This window comes from Carettochelys insculpta, chromosome 1 (assembly GCF_033958435.1).
Source record: "Carettochelys insculpta isolate YL-2023 chromosome 1, ASM3395843v1, whole genome shotgun sequence".
Taxonomy (NCBI): Eukaryota; Metazoa; Chordata; order Testudines; family Carettochelyidae; genus Carettochelys; species Carettochelys insculpta.
In genome coordinates this window covers 149,328,277-149,348,641 of record NC_134137.1, presented here as the reverse complement: position 1 = coordinate 149,348,641, position 20,365 = coordinate 149,328,277, and the positions used below count along the sequence as shown (strand labels likewise).

General features: G+C 43.6%; 1 protein-coding gene across 3 annotated transcripts in view; it reads left to right on the top strand.

Annotated features, from left to right (window-relative positions):
* Positions 1-20,365, top strand: part of ASB11 (ankyrin repeat and SOCS box containing 11) — a 38,261-nt gene that overhangs the window by 7,656 nt on the left and 10,240 nt on the right. For 2 of the 3 annotated variants that reach the window (XM_074993266.1, XM_074993276.1), the window contains exons 2-6: positions 1,231-1,310; positions 10,594-10,701; positions 14,347-14,497; positions 15,407-15,541; positions 16,542-16,733. In XM_074993266.1, coding sequence (XP_074849367.1) covers positions 1,231-1,310; positions 10,594-10,701; positions 14,347-14,497; positions 15,407-15,541; positions 16,542-16,733 — 666 coding nt within the window. The remainder of the gene's footprint in view (positions 1-1,230; positions 1,311-10,593; positions 10,702-14,346; positions 14,498-15,406; positions 15,542-16,541; positions 16,734-20,365) is intronic. The other variant, XM_074993283.1, reaches the window with a different exon arrangement.

Sequence of the window (20,365 nt, the reverse complement as noted above, 5' to 3'; positions counted from 1 at the left end):
GGGACCTGTGCCCCAGGCAGCTCACAGATGCCTAGGAGCATTAGGCCCCAGGAACCCTAGTAACTGTTGCATTACATTGGTGAGATTTTGCCAGTATCATGTCAGTGTAATTCATCAGCTGTGAGGAAATCCTGGAACACATTTTCTTTCAGGGTTTTAAATTTTCCAAGCTACAGTTTCTCGAACATCCGTTCTGTGGAAAATGTGGGGGAAAAATTGTTTTCATGAGAATTGGACTGAAACCCAATTTCAAAATTTCCCACAAATCAGAGATTTTTGCCAGCCCTAATTGTGATGCAGTTTGATTTTTTACATGCTAAACTGAGGCCAGTAAATTTTCTCTCAGTTTGGTTCTCTGTAGCTAGAATAATGTTCCTAATTATCTGTTTTGCTGAACCTATAGGTAGCAACTCTGCTGAAATGGGACCACAAATAGAACTTATTAAAAAAAAAAAATAAAAAGCTAAAACAAACTAGTCAGCTTTGTGGAATTTTTTGGCGCAAACCTGTTCAAAATGATGTAGAAAAGCAAGGAATAATGTATTTTTTTCATATGCTCTGAAATCCTCAAGTGGAGAAGAGAAAAATTACCTATTAACTGCTAATGAGTGTAACAGAGAAGACAGACAAAAGTATAGTGCATGTTAAATGTATTCATTTCACAGAAAAAATGTTGGGGCTGTATTAGCATTGGATTGATGGACATGTCACCCCAAAGCTAAGGTGGTATGTGCATACAATACATCTCAGAACAAAGTGAACCCAGAGAGCAATTTATGACAAAATTTAACTTACCAAGTAAAGCCTGTGACCAAGATTTCTTTGTTAAATAATGTGGGGGGTTTCCTAAAACTAGAGTTACAAGGCTGAATTCTGAAAATTACCCCAGAAAATCTCATGATGCTGTGTTCGCAGCTTACAAGGTGCTTTGAAAGATCCATCCCATAAGGTTTTATTTATGTTCCTACATAAGTGGCCCAATTTTCAAAAAAGCTGAGCATGAAGCAGTTCCCACAGAAATCAGTTTTACTGGGCAATTCCACTTCACTGGTTTCATCCCACAGGTACATTTTACACGCTGACATAGCTTGACGGGCCTTCCATCCCCCCCCGCAAGCAGACAAGGAGGGATGAGTGAACAAATTTCTTGTGTGATCTTTCAGAATTATTTATATTTTGGTGTCACTGTGCCTTTGTAATGCCTTTGAATTAATTCTTGGGCTGTTTTAGGTTCATGGGCAGATCGATCTCCTCTTCATGAAGCTGCATTCCAAGGGCGCCTGCTATCTTTGAAAACTTTGATTGCACAGGTAAGAAACCCAAAGTAAATATGTGGTTAGACCTCAGGATGTTTTGGTTAGACCTTACCCATGAATTATGTGCTAGAATACAGTGGGCACTCAAAGACCGAGAGCTGGATTATAAATTTAAATGTGTATGGGACTCATTTTTGACACATGCTGGGAGTAAACCAAAAACAAAAGAGACAGAGTGCCCTGGATTACAATAAGCAAGCATCATTAGGTTCTTTTTCAAAGGCAAACAACACAAGAGATGAGAGGACTTGAAATATACCACTATTCGTTGTTAGGTATTAATGATCGGGTATTACACTTCTGTAAGGCTGCAAATGTGCGTGCTGCCTTATAAAGCAAAGACAGATATGTTTCCTGCCAAAGAGAAACTTAGAAGCTGGGGCCCAGCCCTGTAAGGAACTGTATGCCCTCCGCTCCCACTGATGCCACAGAGCCAGAGGGGCAAAAGTGGGAAGGAAAGAAAGATTTGGAAGAACAAGAGGAGGAAAGGGATACGCACACATCTCCTAGAACTGGAAGGGACCTCAGGAGGTCATCTAGTCCAGTCCCCTGCCCTCTTGGCAGGACCAAGCACCATCCGTGGCATCTATTTGCCCCAATCCCTTAATGGCCTCCTCAAGGATTGAACTCACAACCCTGGGTTTAGTAGGCCAATGCTCAAACCACTGAGCATAGGGTCATAAAGCAGGGTATAGTTAGAAACTTAATGGCTATGTCCACACTAGAGGGTTTTGTTGACCAAAAAACAAAACAAAACATCTCATGGAGCATCAGTAAATTGACAGAATGTGGCACTTTGTCAACAGCGTTTTGCTGTTCTCCCATGAGGCAGAAGGCCTCTGTTGACAGAAATATGCCAACAGAAAGCAAGTGTGAATGCTTTGGGTGGGCCTTCTGTTGACAGAAAGGGCTTCTGGGTCATCATGCTGCCCTGTTTGCTGAGCTTCCGGTTGGCCGTTCTATCGAGAGCGCGGCTGGGCAGTCTGGCTGCTCTCTGTTGACAGAGCAGATTGACAGAGTGATCCACTTTCATGTGTGACTGTGATCTGTCGACAGACGTTTTGTCGGATGATCGCTTTAGTGTAGACTTTAACCAATGAGGGCAAATGCAGCCTGGAAGGACAGCACGTTGGTTCTCTCTTCTTGAAAATGATCTGCAACCAAAGAGATGGTCAACTGAGTCTGAGGGCAGGTGTCGGATTCCAGGCAGTGGAAAACATTTTTAAAATCTCTTAGCAAAGGCGGCCAGCGTTCCTGGGTTTGGTCATGACTTGGATTACTTCTGCTGCTCTTTGGAACACTGGATGTTGTGGCATAAAAGAAAATGTTCTTTTTCTGCACATCATTAGGTTTCAAAAATTCTTTGTATTAATATCTATTACAGTCAAAGGCTATGGTGACACTCTGGGCATGTTGATTTCTGGCTTACTATCACATACTGAGGGTAGCTTGAAGAGAACTAGTCTGTGTGCTCGTAGCAGTGTAGCATGGCAATGACATGACTTAGCTGAGCCATTTACTAACCTCCCTGGGTATGTATTCTGCTTGCGCAACTGGAGCTACACTGTCTATACTTGCACTGTCTCCATTCAAGCTAGGAGCTGGGAATCACCTCTTGCTCACAGTGTAGACCCTGCTGAAGTGTGCTATCAGCCTCTAGCGCTCAAGGGTCTTCTCTGTAGTCTTAATGTCTCCCAGTGTATTCAGTGCGGCCGGCCGTAAGGCAGTTTGAATGACGGTTTATGAGCAAGACTGGCAAAGTGAAAGTCATGTTCCACCATTGATCCACAACAAAACAAGTGTGGTATGCAGAAACTAAACTCTTAGTATCTTTACTAAAGTAATTTCATTCAGCTTCGTTCACTGGGAAATATGATGCAAGATGTCTTCAGGGGCATTGCTTTTTCTGTCTTGGTCATGTGAATGCATTTATTTAATTGCATGCATGCACACGTACACAGATGCTCTCTTGTGGTGACTATGCACATTGCAAGCCTTAGTTATTTGACGATCTATTTTATAAATGATCATTATGAGACTAGAGAGTTAGCTCTTTGGTTTACTGAATGGGGGAAGGGAGGTTCACATTGTTTGCAGTGGTTGTTTCAGGATGCCTACGTATTTAGGAAGATAATTGCATCCCAATTCACATTTGGAAGGGTTCTTCCATGGCCACAAAGTCTCAAAAATTTTCTTTCAATGCAAGGTTGGAATCTTATGAGTTGGAATTTGTCATATGAATCAGATAAATACTTTTAGGAAGTGAGATCGTGCCTGTGAGCTAATGTATTTTATGGCTCTGATATGTTACAAGATAGAGTACTCTCTCTCTCGCTCTCTGGCTATGTCTACACGGCAGCTTTATTCCAAAACAAACTAATCTAAAAGTGATATTCTGGAACAGCTTATTTTTAAATAACACTGCTACACACAAAATGCATTTTGAAATAACCCTCAGCTATTTTGAAATACAACGTCTACACCCAATAGAACCTATTTCAAAATAAAGCCTTTGGACACCCTAGCTGTGGCTAGACTGCCCCTTCCTTTCAGAAGGGGCATACAAATGCAGCTGATCAGAAATGCAAATGAGGTGTGGATTTAAATATCTTGTGCCTCATTTGTATTGGGATCTCTATTCCAGAAGAGCTGATTTCTAAAGTCAAAACAGTCATATAGACAGGATTCATTCCAAACAAAACCCTGCTGTCGAAAGCACCCTTCTTCCTAATTTTTTTCAGGAAGAAGGGTGATTTCAAAAGCAGGGTTTTCTTTTGAATGAACTCCATCTACACAGCTGTTTTGGCTTTTGAAATCAGCTCTTCTGGAATTGAAATCCTGTTTGTGCGAGTATGCAAATGAGGCACAAGATATTTAAAGCTGTGCTTCATTTGCATTTCTTATTGGCTGAAGTTGCATGCATCTTCCAAAAGAGAGGGGCAGTGTAGCCACAGCCACTATGGCTTATTCTGAAATAGGCTGTGTTGCCTGTCCTACACAGCTCCTATTTCAAAATAGGCACTATTCCTTGTGGAATGAGGTTTATGCATTTTAAAGGAAACCACCTGCTATTTCATATTCATTTTGAAATAGCAGTGCCATTGTGTAGATGCTAGCAAAGCTATTTTGAAGTAATTTTGCTGTGTTGACATACCATCCATGATCTCTATGGAAAATAGAAAATAAGGGATGCTCAGGGGCCACTGTACCAATTATTAGGACCAAAAAGTGACCTTACTTTCCTATAGGGTACTCCACAGAACAGACTGTAAGAGCAGCCATACCCAGTCACACCAAGGACGAAAGTGTTCTGTCTTCTGACAGTGGCCAATGCCCCGGGCCCAAGAGGGAATGAACAGAGCAGGTAATCATCTAGTGATACACCCCATGTTGCCCATTCCATACATCTAACAAGCAGAGACTAGGGGCATCGTCCCTGCCCATCCAGGCTAATGGAGCTGTTCTTTATAATCTTGACCTTTACAACACCCTGTGGCAAAGATTTCCACAGTGGACTATGTATTGTATGAAGAGATACTTCCTTTTGTTTTCTTTAAAACCGCTGCCTATTAATTTCATTGATGTGAGCCGATGCCCAGGTGCCAGCTAAAGGTCTGGTGGGGCAAAGGGGGTGATGCCACACCAGCAGCTACGCTGAGCAGCCAGGGCAGGCTGGGTTCTTTGGTTTGTGTTTAGTTCGGGTACAGCAGCAAGAGGAAAATTACACTTAGAGAGGCTTTCACAGTTACTTTTTATTTATACAAAGATAGAAACAATTTAACTAAGACAAATGATTAAAGTACAAGTTAGTACTCGTGGTTTTTAAAGGGGAAACAACACAATTTAACTTAAGAAAAGTTTTAGACAAACTAGCTAGCTTAAACTAATACAAGTAATGTGTACACAAGAAAGGCACGTTGCAGGTGTGATTTTACCCCTGCCTCTTAGACCTGGTGGAACCAGAGTCTTTCCCTCAATTCCTATAGGAAAGAAGTGTAATACAGGTGTAATTCTTACCCCTGCCTCCTAGATCCGGTGTGACCCAGAATCTTTCTCCTAATCCCTCGGGAAGAAGTAGATACGAACCAGGCGTCCCCAGTCTCGGGAGTTAATTCCAGACCTGGCCAGCAGGTGTAGGTGATTGAAACTCAAAGGGGGGTGGGCTGCCAAACCCCTCTTATACCCCTTTTGTCACGTAGGCTTCTTCCTGGTCTCAAGTGGCCAATTGGGAGGAATGTGTTTGAACCCCATGTTTCCCAGGGAAGGTGCAAGGCTCAGTTTGCACCTGTGAATTGTGGACAATTGGGCACCTTTGGAGGTGATGGGGGGGGGTTCCCCGTTCTTCCTGGGGAAGTGATCAGGCGTGTCAATCACCAAGATCAGCCAGAACGGCGGCCATTAGCTAGCCCATTCACTGTCTGATATTTGTGTATAGTAGAGGGGCTGGGTGAGACAGCACACCTGCGTTCCCAGGACATCAAAGCCTACCTGTCTCCCCTGCTTGTTTCTCTCTCTGTCTGTCCCAGTGGGGGGAAGAGGAAGAAAAGGCCAAATGGGGGGTTCATGTCTGGCTACAATTGACCATCTAATTCTTGTGTGATAAGGAGCAAACAACATTCCTATTTACTTTCTCCACATCAGTCTTTCTCATCTCCCCCAGTCATCTTTTTTTCTGAGCTGAAAAGTTGCAGTCATATTAATCTCTCCTCATATGGAAGCCGTTCCATACCACTAATAATTTTTGTTGCCCTTTTCTGTACCTTTTACAAATGCAATATTTCTTTTTTGAAATGTGGCAACCACATCTGCAGGCAGTATTCAAGATGTGGGCGTACCATGGATTTATATAGAGGCAATCTGATATTTTCTGCCTTACTGTCTTTCCCTTTCCTAACGATTCCTATTATTCTGTGAGCTTTGTTGACTGCTACTGCACATTGAATGGATGTTTTTGGAGAGCTAGCCACAGTAATTGCAAGATCTCTTCCGTGGTAACAGCTAATTTATACACTATCATGTTATATGTATGTTTTCCAATGTACACTACTTTGCATTTATTAGTATTGAATTCCATCTATCATTTTTTGTCCAGACAGCCTGTCATTTTCACAATTGTCTTTTTTTGAGAGAGAGGAGAAGTGAGAGGGAGAAAAAAACCTGAAACCCAATTTGCATGGCCATTTTGAAGATTGGGGCTAGTGTAGACATAGCCTGTAAGAGACAAAATGGGCAATTAAAAGAGACTGGTCAACTAATTTGTGCTTGGTGTTAGCCTCCTTTGTGTGTCTCAGTACTTGTTATAACCACGATTTAAAACTATGTCTGAGCGGCAGAGAAAATCCTGAGGTGCTAAGTCTCCATGCTCGGGTCAGTGGACTCAGGCTTGTGGCTCGCAGGCTGAGGGGTTGTGAATAATGTGCATATTTGGGCTCTGGCAGGAGCTCTGAAACCCCACAAGGGGAGAGGGGCCCAGAGCCCACATGAGAATTTTTACATTACCATTTTTTAGCTTTGCAGTCCAGCCCCAGCCTCTGAGACTTGGTGCTCCAGGATTTTGTTGCTGTTGTTTTTCTCTGTGCAGTGTAAATGTACCCAAAGAGACCAACCCCCTAAATAAATCTGACATCTCCACCTGCCACGGCACAGACATAAGACCTGGGAAATTGTTCATACAGGAAACGTCAAGTGCTGTTGGATTCATTCCCTTAATGTGAATAGTTCTGTCCATGGCCTCGCTTTCATGATTTGTTTATTGCTGATGTCAATGAATTTCAGCAGTATAGGTGAGACCAAACTGTTACAAATTTGCATAGTACGAAGGTAAGTCTGAGGCTAAAACAAGGGACATATGAAAGGAATTAGCATCACTTCCCCACAACAGGTGCCAACTTCCCCTGTAGCTGGGAGGTGCTCAAACCCTGCTCTGCCTCAGGCCCCTCCCCCACTTTCCTTCCCATAAATCCCCCTGCCTCTTCCCCATCCCTTCTCTGCCCCCACCTGCATCTTCCCCACCTCTTTCCACCCCCTCCCCCAAGTGAGCACCATCCTTGCTCCTTCCCCCTCCTTCCAGAGCATTGACATGCTGCAAAGCAGGTGACCACAGTGGGTGGGAGACAATGGGAGGAGGAGTTGATCAGCAGGACGGCTGGCCAGTATGAAGCGCTGTGTGTCGGGGGGGGGCGGGGGGGGGGGAAGACGACGACAGAGGCGACAAGAGGGAACTTGTCAGCTAGTCAGTGGTTGCTGAGTACCTGCTATTTTTTCATCTGTGGGTGCACCAGCCCTGGAACCTCCACGGAGTTGGCACCTTTGTTTGCCCCTTTTTTGTCCTGTGAAATCCTCAGACTCCGATGCTTAGCAGCGTCTGGTTATGGAAAGACTTTCACTACCAGAGCCTGAAAAGTGAAAAACAATTTCCCTTCCTCGTTCTTGATCATTCTTTATGAACTCTCTGACTTCAAGCAATTTTTAAGGTCAAAGGAAAAAAAAATATATTGTGGAGGAGAAAATGAAGGGCGCAACTGAAGAGGAGCACGGTTCATTTCTTCTGGTCTCTCTTTCTGGCTCTATTTTTTTTGGATTGTTATACAGTATTTTAGGGAAGAAGTTGCAGTTGGACTCCAGCTGCGAGCATGAATTTTGTTCCCTTGGAAATGCCCAGGTATGGATTTACTTAATGGCACTTCTTTAAAACAAGCAGCAATTTCATAAATACAAGCAGGTAGCGCACAGTTTAAACCAACAGAATTGTCTGCCTGTGGGAAGGCATGGAGAGAGAGTAACCCATGGCTGAAGCTAATCACATGACTGGATGCAGCATTGGAAGGTGCTCAGACATTAAAGAACTAGGGGAAGCACCAAAACCTGAACAGAACAGAATCCACTTTTCCTAGTCCCTGGTGCATTATTATATTTGTAGCACTTGAAGTGTTTGAGGTACTTTGCAGCCTATAGAAGTCACAGTACCTGACTTTGAGAACTTTGCACCCTAAACTTTGGCATTGCAAGTTACCACAGAATAGGGATGAGGGAAGGAAAGGAAAACAAGTGTTATAACTAAAAATCACAGAATTACTTTTGTTTAAATCTGTGGTTGCAGCTACACTCTGATTCTGCGTGCCTTGAAGTCATTGATCTCTGCAATGCAGGACTGGACTTCCAGTTGATAAAGCTGAAGTCAAAGCAGTAGGCACTGAAGCTGCCCAGGCAAGAGCCTAGGCATTGCTCACTGTGGTCCACCTGCGTGTGCTGTTCACCTTTTATGTTCAGAGTAAATAGGTATCTTTCACTTTAAAGGAAACACTTTCTCGAACACTTTTCTTTCAGATGTGGTTTCAATGGTGAAGTCACTTACTGCCCTAAGCCAACAAGTGACATGGGAAGTACATGGAGCTTGTGCACCTAAGTCACTCTTCAATAGATGGGGTACTTTTCCTGCCACTAGATTACTGTGTTTCATGTGTTACGCATATTTATGTAACACTGGTATATTGCTTTAATAATATATCACTGTCTCAGTTTCTTTTCCTCACACAAAGGATTTGTACAACTCCTTTCTTCCATAGGGGTGTATATATTGGGTGGTGAATGCACTGCTACTGTATGATGGAATAATCTTAAAATGGCCATGTCAGGTACAGAGGATGGTTGGGCTTCATGTAATTTTCTTAGATGTTTCCCCTTCTGTGGACGTGAGCCAGCAAAGCTTTTAATTTTTAAAATGATTCATGTCTTTTAGTTTAAAATGTTGAGCTAGATGGTATTGCAACTGTTTTTAATACTCATCATGTCAGTGAATTGTGGCTGCCTACTTTCACAGCACTGAATTGCCCAGAAATACTCATTTGTGTGGGAAATATTTGTTGTTACAAACAAACCAACCTACTGCTGCCATCCTATGAACTCTCTGTGAGAGGGAAGGTTAGTAGCTAGAACAGGGGTGAGCAGTGAGTGACCCAAGAGCTGGATGAGGTTGGCCAGGGTCAGCCCTTACTGGGCTGCCAAATGCTTTCTTTACCTGCGCATCTGCAGGTATAGCCGCTTGCAGCTCCCATTGGGCCATGGATCACCATCCCAGCCAATGAGAACTGCAGGAAGTGGCATGGACCAAGACACTGCTTCCCGCAGATTTCATTGGCTGGGAGCAGTGATCTGCAGCCAAGGGGAGCTGCAGGAAGTAGTTTCCTTGTCCTGTAACTCCTATTGACTGGGAATGGTGATAGGCTCTCTGTGACCAATGGGAGCTACAAGCAGCTATACCTGCCGTTATGCAGGTAAATAGTGTCTGATGAATGTGTCAGGCCCATGAGCTGCTTATTTCCCATCCTTGATCCAGAACTTAGCATGAAATAATTACTGTATTTTGAATGTCAGAGTTAGGATAATGCTACGGTGGTAGAACTGATTTCCGATGTACATGTGCATAAACTCTCACTTGTCATGTGATGAAGCTTTATTCTGGAAAACATATACAACAAAGTCTCAGTCATGTTTTGATCCATCCCTATTTGTGCTGCTTTTCTCCCTGTGAACATTTGCCTGGCCAGTTGCAGTTCATACAGCTGCTGCTGGAAGGGCTGTTTTTCATACAAACACTCCCAAAGGGCATTTTCTATCCAGTATTTGTTACTCCTGTTTAGTCAGGTTGATAAACAATCAGGGAGAAAGAACAGTACCAGGTGACTCAGGAAACAAATCACACTAATTTTGTGGATTAAAATCACAGTTTATGATATATTCTAGTGTCCTGTGCAATTTTGGAAATAGGAAATTAAGTTTAGTCACCAGAGGCCAAAGAAATGCAATATTTTTCTTGCAATTTTTCAGGAAATATAAAGCATCATAGATAAGTTACTCAGTTTCTTTACATTTTTGCTCAAAATCTCTCTCCAATGGTGATGGATGCAAGAGCTTCAGTGTCAGACTAAAACAACAAGAAGTCCTGTGGTACCTTATAAACGAACAGATATTTTGCAGCATAAGCTTTCATGGGCAAAGACCCACTTCGCCAGATGCATGAGTGGGGATTCCAGAGGAGGGTCTAATTATCCAGGCTCATGAAAAGGATGGAACCCCAGTAAAGAGGAAGCCTGGAGTTAGACTGATTATCTGAGACCTGTGTATCCCAGGGCAACTCTCATTGACTTCCATAGGAATTTAGCTACACCAAGATTTGGCTGCTATATAACTTCTTCCTGGGCTGCACCCCATTCATGATGTTTGCATTGCTTGCTTTTTGTTGGGTTTTCAAATGGTGCATCTTTGTTCTGCATTCTAGGGATTTAACGTGAACATTGTAACAATAGACCGGGTTTCTGCTCTTCACGAGGCCTGCCTGGGTGGCCATGTTGCTTGTGCCAAAGTCTTACTGGAGAACGGAGCTCAAGTGAGTACGATCATATAAGCGAAGCCAACGCTTCTCTGTGAAGTGGTCAGTACAATGATGACGCAACTGGCCTTAGCATAGAGTCTGAAAGGAAATGCACAGTGTGTGTGTGTGTGTGTGTGTGTGTGTGTGAGAGAGAGAGAGAGAGAGTGAAAAATCTGTCCACAAAAGGGGACCTGTAGTTTGCTTTCACTAATAATAACTTACTTACATTTCTGTAGTGGTAGCTTTTCTCCCGAAGGACTCCACCTTTTCACAGCTCAGTTGCTGTTTTGATTTCAGACATATGTCTTTGCTTTTCTTCTGTGAAACTTCACTGTGATCAGTGTGAAAAAAATTAGGCCACACTAACTCTTACGATGAGGAGTTTTGCTTTGTGCTTTTCAGAATGGTCACTGGAATTCCCTAAATGTTCTGAGATCATTTGGATTTTATATATACAGGGGCTTAAGAAAAGAAACAGTTTAGCTACTAAAATACCAACATTTCCCTACATTAGACCTAATGTACAAATATGTTAAAAATGAAATATGGGACTATAATGAAATATATGGGATTTTTTTTTTTTACATTGGGTCTGCTTACAGGTTTCTCTGAATACTATGATAGAAAATTTGCATATGGTGTGAAAAAAAAATCAAGCGAGAGCAGTCCAGCGACTGATGTATTCATTAGCAAAGAAAAGTATGATTACTGTGTAACCATATTGTATATTCATTTTAATTTCCCAAACAGGAATAACCAGCCTTGATCTTCATATTATTAATTTCAGGTTGTTTTGGAAATTTACCCAGTTTTTTAAAAAAAAAAAAATGAAGTTTATTGATCACATATCTTTTTAGCACCTGGAAAGTCACAAATCAGAAGTACCAACTGTCACTCTCAGTAAGTCATTCTTATTGTTCAGCTGTTCCCATTCTTCATTGCTACATACAGACACAGTTAGTCAGTGGCTTTTCCTTTACATAAATTAATAGTCAGGGACATAAAAACTATCCCCCTTTCTGTTGACTTTTTTCAGCACTGTGGTCTTTTTAATTCCCTTCTCTAGAAAGCTATTTACTCTGAAACAACCTTCCCAGGATTCCTTCCTTTATTCCCAGGTAAGTCACTGTCCAGTAGAGAACTTTTGCTAGTGTTTTTGCAAGAAGTAGCAGCTACCAACCAAAATTTAGGAGCTGCACATCAGGGCTTTGTCTATGCTGGGGAAAAAGCATCATGCTAGAAATGCACTAACTAATTCATTTTAACTAGCAATAGGAGGTACAGGGACAGACATGCTGAAAGCATGTTAGTTGGTCTTGGTCATGATTCTAGCAGGCGTTTAAACATGACTTGCCCTCCTTTTACCATGAGTGCTGCAAAGTCATATTTAACATCTTGGTAATTAACTAATTTTCTATTTTTTTTTTCTTGTTGTAGATCTAGCCTCGACATGGGGTGCATTCCCAAGTTGCAGAACTCTGTAGCTGGGAGAAGTGCCATTCTAAACACTTTCACACTCGGCTATGTCTACACAACCAGATAAATACAATTTTATTAAATTAAATATTTAACAGGGTATTATAAATTCGGTTTTGAGTATCCTCACTTCCCACAAAGTCCACACAAAGTCGAGTTAGTGCTGCCACACTAGAGTGGTCAAACAATGACTGTTGCAGCAGTGCATTGTGGGAACCTATCCCATAGCTCCCTCAGCCCCTCATTCTGCACCCTCCCTCTGGTGCTGCTGCACCCGCACCGCTGGCGGTGCTCACACTGCTGCCTGGTTCCCAGGTCCCTGCAGCTTGGGGGAGCTGGGAAACTGACCCATGCTGCTGCACCTGGCTCATGGGAGCCAGGAGCCAGGTGCAGTAGTGCCCTCATTTTCCCAGCTCCCTGCCACTTGCAGGAGCCGGGAAACTGACTAGGGCTGCTGCACTGGTCAGTTTCTTGGCTCCTGCGAGTGGCAGGGAGCCGTGAGCCAGATGCAGCAGCACCAGTTAGCCTCTGGAGGCTAATGAATTCAATTCAGTGACATGGCACTTCCGCACCAGGCTTTATTTGAACTGTTAAATCCAAGCTTGATGCTATACCCAGCCGGTTCTGACAATATTATGATATAGATATTAGTGCTCCCTAAATTGAGCTAATGGTATTTATGGTGAAGACAGTCACTTGGTACAGTCGAGTTAACTGCCTTAAATTCAAACTTATCTTGTAGCATAGATGTAGCCCTAGACTTTTTTACCAGCTTGGGCAAACACTGCTGTATCACATATAGGAAACCAGTTTGGTAGAACCTAGGAATCCAAGATAATGGCTGTTGCATCCTTCAGATATACTGCTCTCTTCGAGACTCTTCTTGTGTTTCTTCTGGATCTCGTCTTTCTTGGTGCCTTCCCTTTTCCCCAAAGCCAAACAATCCCCCCCATTCGTTATTGTTTCCAAAACAGGAGATGGGCAGTCTGGAAGAGAACTGGAAGATGTCCTTTTGATAAAATATATGCAGTTCAAATAGATATTCAACGTCTTGGAAAAAAGTTAACCTTTGCACGCATTCATATGGCTGCATAATCTCATCATGTAGATGTTGAAGCTGCTCCAAGAACTGGGAATCAAAAATTGTCGGTATTTATATGGGACCGACAACTCAGCCAGTCATTGAAATGCAAGCAAGAACACTAGCAAAGGAGCAGCTTCTTTCTACTGGATACTGATCTGTCTGGGAATAGAGGAAGGAATCCTGAGAAACTTGTTCCAGAGTAAATGGCCTGATGGGAAAGGGGATTATGAAGGCTGTAGTGCTGCAGAAAGGCAACAGGCTGGGACATGGCTTCTCCAAGAAGGCGGCATGCCTAGTAAGTTATATTTTAAATGAACAAAAATACATAATTTTCTTTAAAAAAACACCTTCATCTAATTCTGCAGTAGAAATGGGGTTTGCAAAGATACCAAGCTGGAAGCAGGGGTCTTTGTGAACCTGGCTGTTCTATTGTAAGAAGCATGCAATAAAGGTGTCCATTACTTTCTGCAAGTCTGCTGAGCTCTCCAGTTCCCATGCTGTAGTGGATGGGGGCCTTTGCACCAGTGCTATCATACAGCATACTAGACCCACATTATGTAGCAAATACCTCCCATTCAGGATATGCAGCAGAGCTGCACTTACTTCTGTTACAACCTGGGACTCGGGAAACAGTGTTGACTGAGAAATCTGATAACCTGTGTGGCTTCTGAACTGGAGAGAACAGGAGACTGGGCTAGAAACGTTCACTACGCATCTGCTTTCCTTCAGATATTTTGATTCAGTCAGAAAACTGCAACTGTGTTGGTTTTGGGTGACAAAATGATTGTTGATGATTCAATGAAAATTCTAAATTTTCGAAGGGGAAAACTCCTTACTTGCCGGTGAGTTCCAGGTAGGAACTTGTACAATTTCCAGTGTCAGAGTCCTGTGCTTTTGTTGCCCAGAGAGGCAGGGTGGCACTTAATAATATTACGCATCTCCTGCTATGGATAAATTCTGGTGACTGAGATGAGTTTGAGCATTAAATAAGATCAGTGCCTTCTTTGTATGCTGCATTTAGTGTTGAGTTCTGGGTGCTTTCCAATGGCAGTGCGTCCCTTTTATAACAGATTGTCTGTCTCTCTGTCTTGCTGTTTCAGGTCAATGCAGTCACTGTTGATGGGATCGCTCCTCTGTTTAATGCCTGCTGTAGTGGCAGTGCAGCTTGTGTGAACATGCTGCTTGAATTTGGTGCCAAGCCCCAGCTAGAGAGTCACCTTGCTTCCTCTATTCATGAAGCAGTAAAGAGAGGTAATTTTCAGGCTTTGAGTACAATTAATTACGGTAAACGCTCGATTTAATAGAGTAATAGTGGGGAGGGGGTGTCCGTTAATGCAGAAAGTCCATTATATCCAAATGGTTTTACTGTATGATGATGCACTGACCTTCCCAGCCCATCACTGCCTCCTGTCCTCTGTCTCCTCCTTCCCTTTCCCCCTTCCGCTCCATTCCTCTCCTCCATACCTCCCTCTCCCTCTCCCAATTACCAGGACAGGAGCTGAGTGCCTGCCTGGCTTCTTCCACCTCCTACAGCTCTCAGTGCTGTGGCCAGCCCCCCGCCCCGCCTCCAAGCCACCCACACGAAGGTAGAGCATGGCTACCCCCAGCCTGGCAGCGGGTAGCAGCTTCTGACATCAGGGCTGCTGCTCAGCACCATTGCAGGCAATGGCAGCTGGGTAATAACATGCATCACACACGTGGGGCTGGGGAAGGAGAGCTCCTAAGCCCCGCTGCAGCCCCCCGCCCCAACTCCTCTGGCCCTGGTGGCCCCAGCCATTGTGGTGGCCTCTGAAGCCCCAGCCATTCTGGCAGCTTCTGCAGCCCTGGTTGTGGCTCTGGTGAGTCTTCAGCATTTATTTGGGGGTATGTTGGGTTGCTGGCAGACAGCATCCATTATTTCTGAAGTCCATTAGATTGGGGTCCATTAAACTGAGGGTTTACTGTATAAGTAGACCGGGATTTATTTTTCCTCCTTAAATAAATGTGGAAGATTAATCCTCCCCTTAGGGCCAGACAGGTATGTGTTTGGTTTCTTCTATCCTGTTCTATATAGGAGTTCTTTGTATTCTGTTCTAATTTTATGCACCTAGTGTGTGGTGTTTGTCGGGCCTCCTGCAGGGAGGCCTTGGAGTGACACAACCTCTCATCTGGGCTATCCAGGTCACAGGGAGTGTATGGAAATTCTCGTGGCCAATGGGGTTGATATTGACCAAGAAGATTCTCAGCACGGAACACTTCTCTATGTGGCCTGCACGTATCAGAGGACTGACTGTGTCAAGAAGCTTCTAGAACTAGGTGCTCTGGGGCGGGGGGGGCAGGGGAGGGGAAGCTAAACATGTTTGAAGCCACTACCTATTGTTTTCCTTAATCCCGTTCTGCTTCTGATATTGGCATTTAATTCCTCATGGCTCCTTGGAGAACCAAGAACTTTGAGGCTGGGATGAAATAAAGGAGTCTGTCATTTGAAAATGATGCAGAGAGGAGCAACAAACAATTATCGAGGTGTAATGGTTGCCAGGTGGCCTGCCTCAACGCCTTTTGATTTTGATAAGATAAATAGTCAGGCATGGTATGCATTCACTTCTCCACAGTGCACCATATGCAGAGGGAAGCAGATCAGCTAACCAAACACTCAAAAAATAATCCCTCTAGTGATCATGAAGATCCCATACACAGCAGGGCAGCTTCTCATGTGCTGTGACTTGTTTAAAGCAACACAGCTATGCTCGTTGACACCAGCTAAGACTCTGCTCCAATACGGATGCTGCAGTCAGCCCAGGATAAGCGTTTTACTCCTAAACCTTCTACAGTTTTATGTTAATTAGATGTTAATGTCCTTGAATTGATTAGACGAATGTAGCGCTACCCTATCTGACCTTTCAAAAAAGAGAACATCCCTGAGAGGGAGTGTATCTCTATCAATATCTACCAATTCAGGTTGCATTAATGTACCTTTTTATATGGTAGCTCTAATGAATGCCACTATAGATTTTAAATACCACTCATTTAGTAGCCAGAACCTCAGCATTGGCTCAGCTCCTGTTGATTTTCTGTCCAATTCATCTTACTGCTACTCTTGAGGCTAACAGTATCCATGTGACTGCTGGATATTGAGCATTGCTATAACCAAGGGAAGATGGCAAGTCCTGTTTGCCATCAAGTGCACTTAATTTATTGATGCCAATGATGGAAGTCAGTGTATGATATAAAGCTTAGACTCAGCCAGCCATGTGTTTCCCTGCTTTCCTCTGAATGCTAACCCTAGTCTGTTCTTATCCCTGTGTGTGTTTTTAAGGAGCCAGTGTTGACTTGGGTAAACGATTAGACACACCGCTCCATGCCGCAGTTAGGAAATCCAGTGTAGAAGTAGTCAACTTGTTAGTGGACTATGGCGCTAGCTTGACATGCAGAAATGCAGAATTCAAATGTGCCCTGGACCTGGCAGCCCGCAACAGCAAAGTGGGACAGGTGCTCTTGCTTCGGGAAGGTAATGGTTCTTTTTGTTTTAACGGGACAATTTTTATTTCTTTTTACTTAGTATTTTTTTGTGTTCATCAGTTTGCTTTTCAACGCACTGCGCCTCCCTCTGTTAGTTCTCGGTGATTCTCTGTGATGTTTCAAGTCTAGCTGACGGGGGACAGAAGTGAGGATTGAGAGACCTCAGTTCTGTTCCTAGCTTTGTTATTGACCGTCCTTGAGACGGCAGGCCGGAGGCTCAGTTTTAATGTGCCTCAGTTTCCCATCTATTGAATAAGGATAGTGCTTATCTGTCTTTGTGAAATGCCTGGAATGCTGTGGGTGGGAAGTGCTATAGATAAGTGCCAAGTATTTTATTTATTACTGTTATCAACCTTATTTGGGATGACAAGCTAAAAACTATTTTGCATACAAACCAGAAACCCCAAATGAAATATGTACATCCAGTCCCACCGACAGAGAGGGCTGAAGGGGGCAACAGGCCCAGGTCCCAGCAATTCAAAAGGGCTCCTGCCAGCTGATGCTACTATTGTATCACTGGCAGTGGCTGGATCCCCTGGCCCTTTAAATCACTGGTGGAGTGCTGGTCTGGGAGGAGGGAACTGTGTGGCGTGGTCCGGGAGGCACTGATAGCTGCCCCATATGCGTGCCTTCTGGGGACAAGAAGCCAGGCCCAGGCCTGCCTTGCTCTGTAGGTTCCACTGTATACATCAACTTGTATGTAACTGAAACTCATTATGCAACTCCCTGGATAAACAGCTCTATGTAGGTGTATAACTTGCCTACAGTGAGAAAGTTGGAACTTAACGCCACTTGGTTGTTCAGTTTCTTGTGTCACTGTTGTTTCATGAAGCTCCAGGAAGCATTCCGTTACATCAATGAGCCTTTATAATTTATTCTCGATGTCCCGGACAGTATTTCTGGTACCATTAAAAGATCCGTCTGGAAAAACAATTGTACTAGAAACATGCCAGCATTTTATCCACCTCATCTTGCAACTTCCTCTCCTGTAGATTTCTTGCCTTGCAGTGTTTAGCCTTCATATAGAGATCTAAATCTGGAGTGCAGAAACTCTCTCTCTACTAATTTTGTAAAGTGAAATGCACAACTACGGTTGTGTATAACTAATAATAATAGCTTTGCATTACTTTCATGATTACATGAATTTTTCTTGCTTTTAGCCTTGCTGCTTTACAGTACATTTTCATCTGAGGAAAGCTTTTTGGAGCCTACCAATCTAACAGGATAGACCTAGTGATCTGTAGTATTCAAAATCTTCATTATTAGAGCCCTTCCTAATTATCAGTCCATTAATGGCTTTTGTCTAATCCTCACATATTTTCCCTGATCCCAGTGATATGATAAAACCTCTCTTAATGTTCCTTATCCCACCACAATTCAGTACGTCTAATTTCTTCGTATGTCCTGAATTCAGTATTTTTCTTCTCCTCTGAGTTATTTTTAATTCTGCATCTGGCATCATTCTCATTCTTCCTTTGTGGAACAGCTTGGCAAAAACTTTCTACAGATACTTGCACAGTCCTACCTAAAGGGTATGAAATAAAATTGTGATAGAGCTTCAGGAGGCAATCCAGCCCAGTGAGACGGTTGTGTCATCTCTTACCCTGTAGCCCTGAGTGCCTCACAATGCCCTGCTCCTGTAACTTCCTGCCTGTGATGCTGATAGTTGGCAACAAGCATTCAGGGCGCACCCTGAAAGTTTGTGCACAAGACACCCGTGGCTCAGCAGCTCTGACCGCAGCTGCGGGTCTGTTGTCCCACAACTCTTCTCTGGCTTCCAGCGCCCTTGGCTATGATCTGCAAGGTGATCTCCGCACACTCCCAGCAGTGCTCGCTGTAATTTTTATGTCGAGGTGTGGAGCATGTTTTATGTGCACCGATATGGAGATGACGTGGGAAACGTCACCACCCCCTTGGCGCACACAGCAAAATTCATTCTGCCCATGACTGAGGTGGGGCGGAGGGGTTTGGAGTGCAGGAGGGGCTCTGGGTTGGAGGGAGTTGAGGGCGTGGTGTTGGGCTGGAAGTGAGTGGTGTGGAAGTGTGAGAGGGGGGGTCAGGGCTGGTGCAGGGTGTTGTGGGGCAGGGATGAAAGCAGTTGCTGCAGGCACAGGATCTGGGATGGGGATGAGGGTTTTGGGTACAGGCTCCTCCTGGTCCTCTCTCACTGTAGCAGCTCTGGGCCACGTGCGAAGTGCCTCTCTGCTGGCCATGGCAGCTCTGGGGAAGCTGGGTTGGGCTGCGGAGGGGGTGACTATCTTTGGGCTACAGCAGGTCCATGCTGCTGGGGATGGTAGAGGGGAGACCTTTGAGAAGGTGCCTCTCCCTTGGCTGTGACATCTCCCCGCTGGGGCTGGAGAAAAAGCATCCCTGAGCCTGAGTTCCTGTTTGGGACTTATTAGGTGGCTGCAAGGCCAAACAGCTTAGAGGGAACCTTGACTCCCAGTCCTGAATTTTTCCCAAACTGTGTGACCTGCAATGTCCAGTCCCCTTTGGGATACTTCATGGAGATAATATGGTCCATTTGTTCCTCTCAGGACACAGAAGCACATCACAACGTATTAACTGAGGTGAATATGCCCATCCATTTAAACACAGCAAGAAGCTGGTTTATAGTAAGAATAAAACAAATTTATTAACAATACAATGTAGGTTAAGTGGTGCCAAGTAAAAGGAATAAAGATAGGATTATAAATAAAGCAAAAGCGAGAACACCCCCCCCCAACGTCTAAACCTTACTCTAGCTACCTACAATCTTTACCTCATCAGGCTTTTCAGTTTCCAGAGACTTTAGCCCTTTCTTGGGTAAAGGACCTATATTTCTCAACTTTCAAGAGTTTCCCCTTTATGTCTGCCTAGTGATAGATGCCAAAGATGACTTCTGTCCTCCTTATAGCTTACAAAGTATGGTAAACTTATTTCACCCACAACTTTCCCTTCCTGTGCTCCTGCCTTTTATATAAATGAAGCTTCTATTGTTTTGATTCTACTGTGCTTAAATAACACAGAAAACAGGTGTGTTAGCTGCCTTCTGTCTTGTCTGGGCTGGAACCTGCCTCTTCCTGTTTCACCACAGTCTTCAAAAGATATCATTTAGTATTCATGTTTCCTCTTATAGTGTTAATACATACATTTCACACTGATATTAATCACCAGGGTGTCTCAGCCTTCAGGAAAGACCTTGTTCAATACATACTTTTAGTACAGTCACACCATACACAATCAGTTGATTCGGTTGCTTACCACTTGAGGTTCAGTTCCCTTTTCTTTGTGGAACAGGAAACATTTGACATGTCTTTATCTTTTTTTTTTTTTTTTTTTTTTTTTTGAGGGTTCACTTGCAAAGTAAAATTTATCCAAGCAGTGAGGAAGGCAAAATGGATTTGGTCTGTGAAGGGAGCTCCAGGCTCTTTCTTCCCCCATGGTTATGATAATAGCTTAGTTTACCTCATATGTAAACATGGGCCTTCGTTGTCTGTGCTGGTCAGTTGAACTGGTCAGAAAATCAAATAACACTTGTTTACCAATAACCCTGACAATGTTCCCTCTAATCTTTTCCATCCACCTGCAGATTTTTTTTTTCTTTGCCTGTGCAGAATAATTTTTATGTGAACTCAGGCC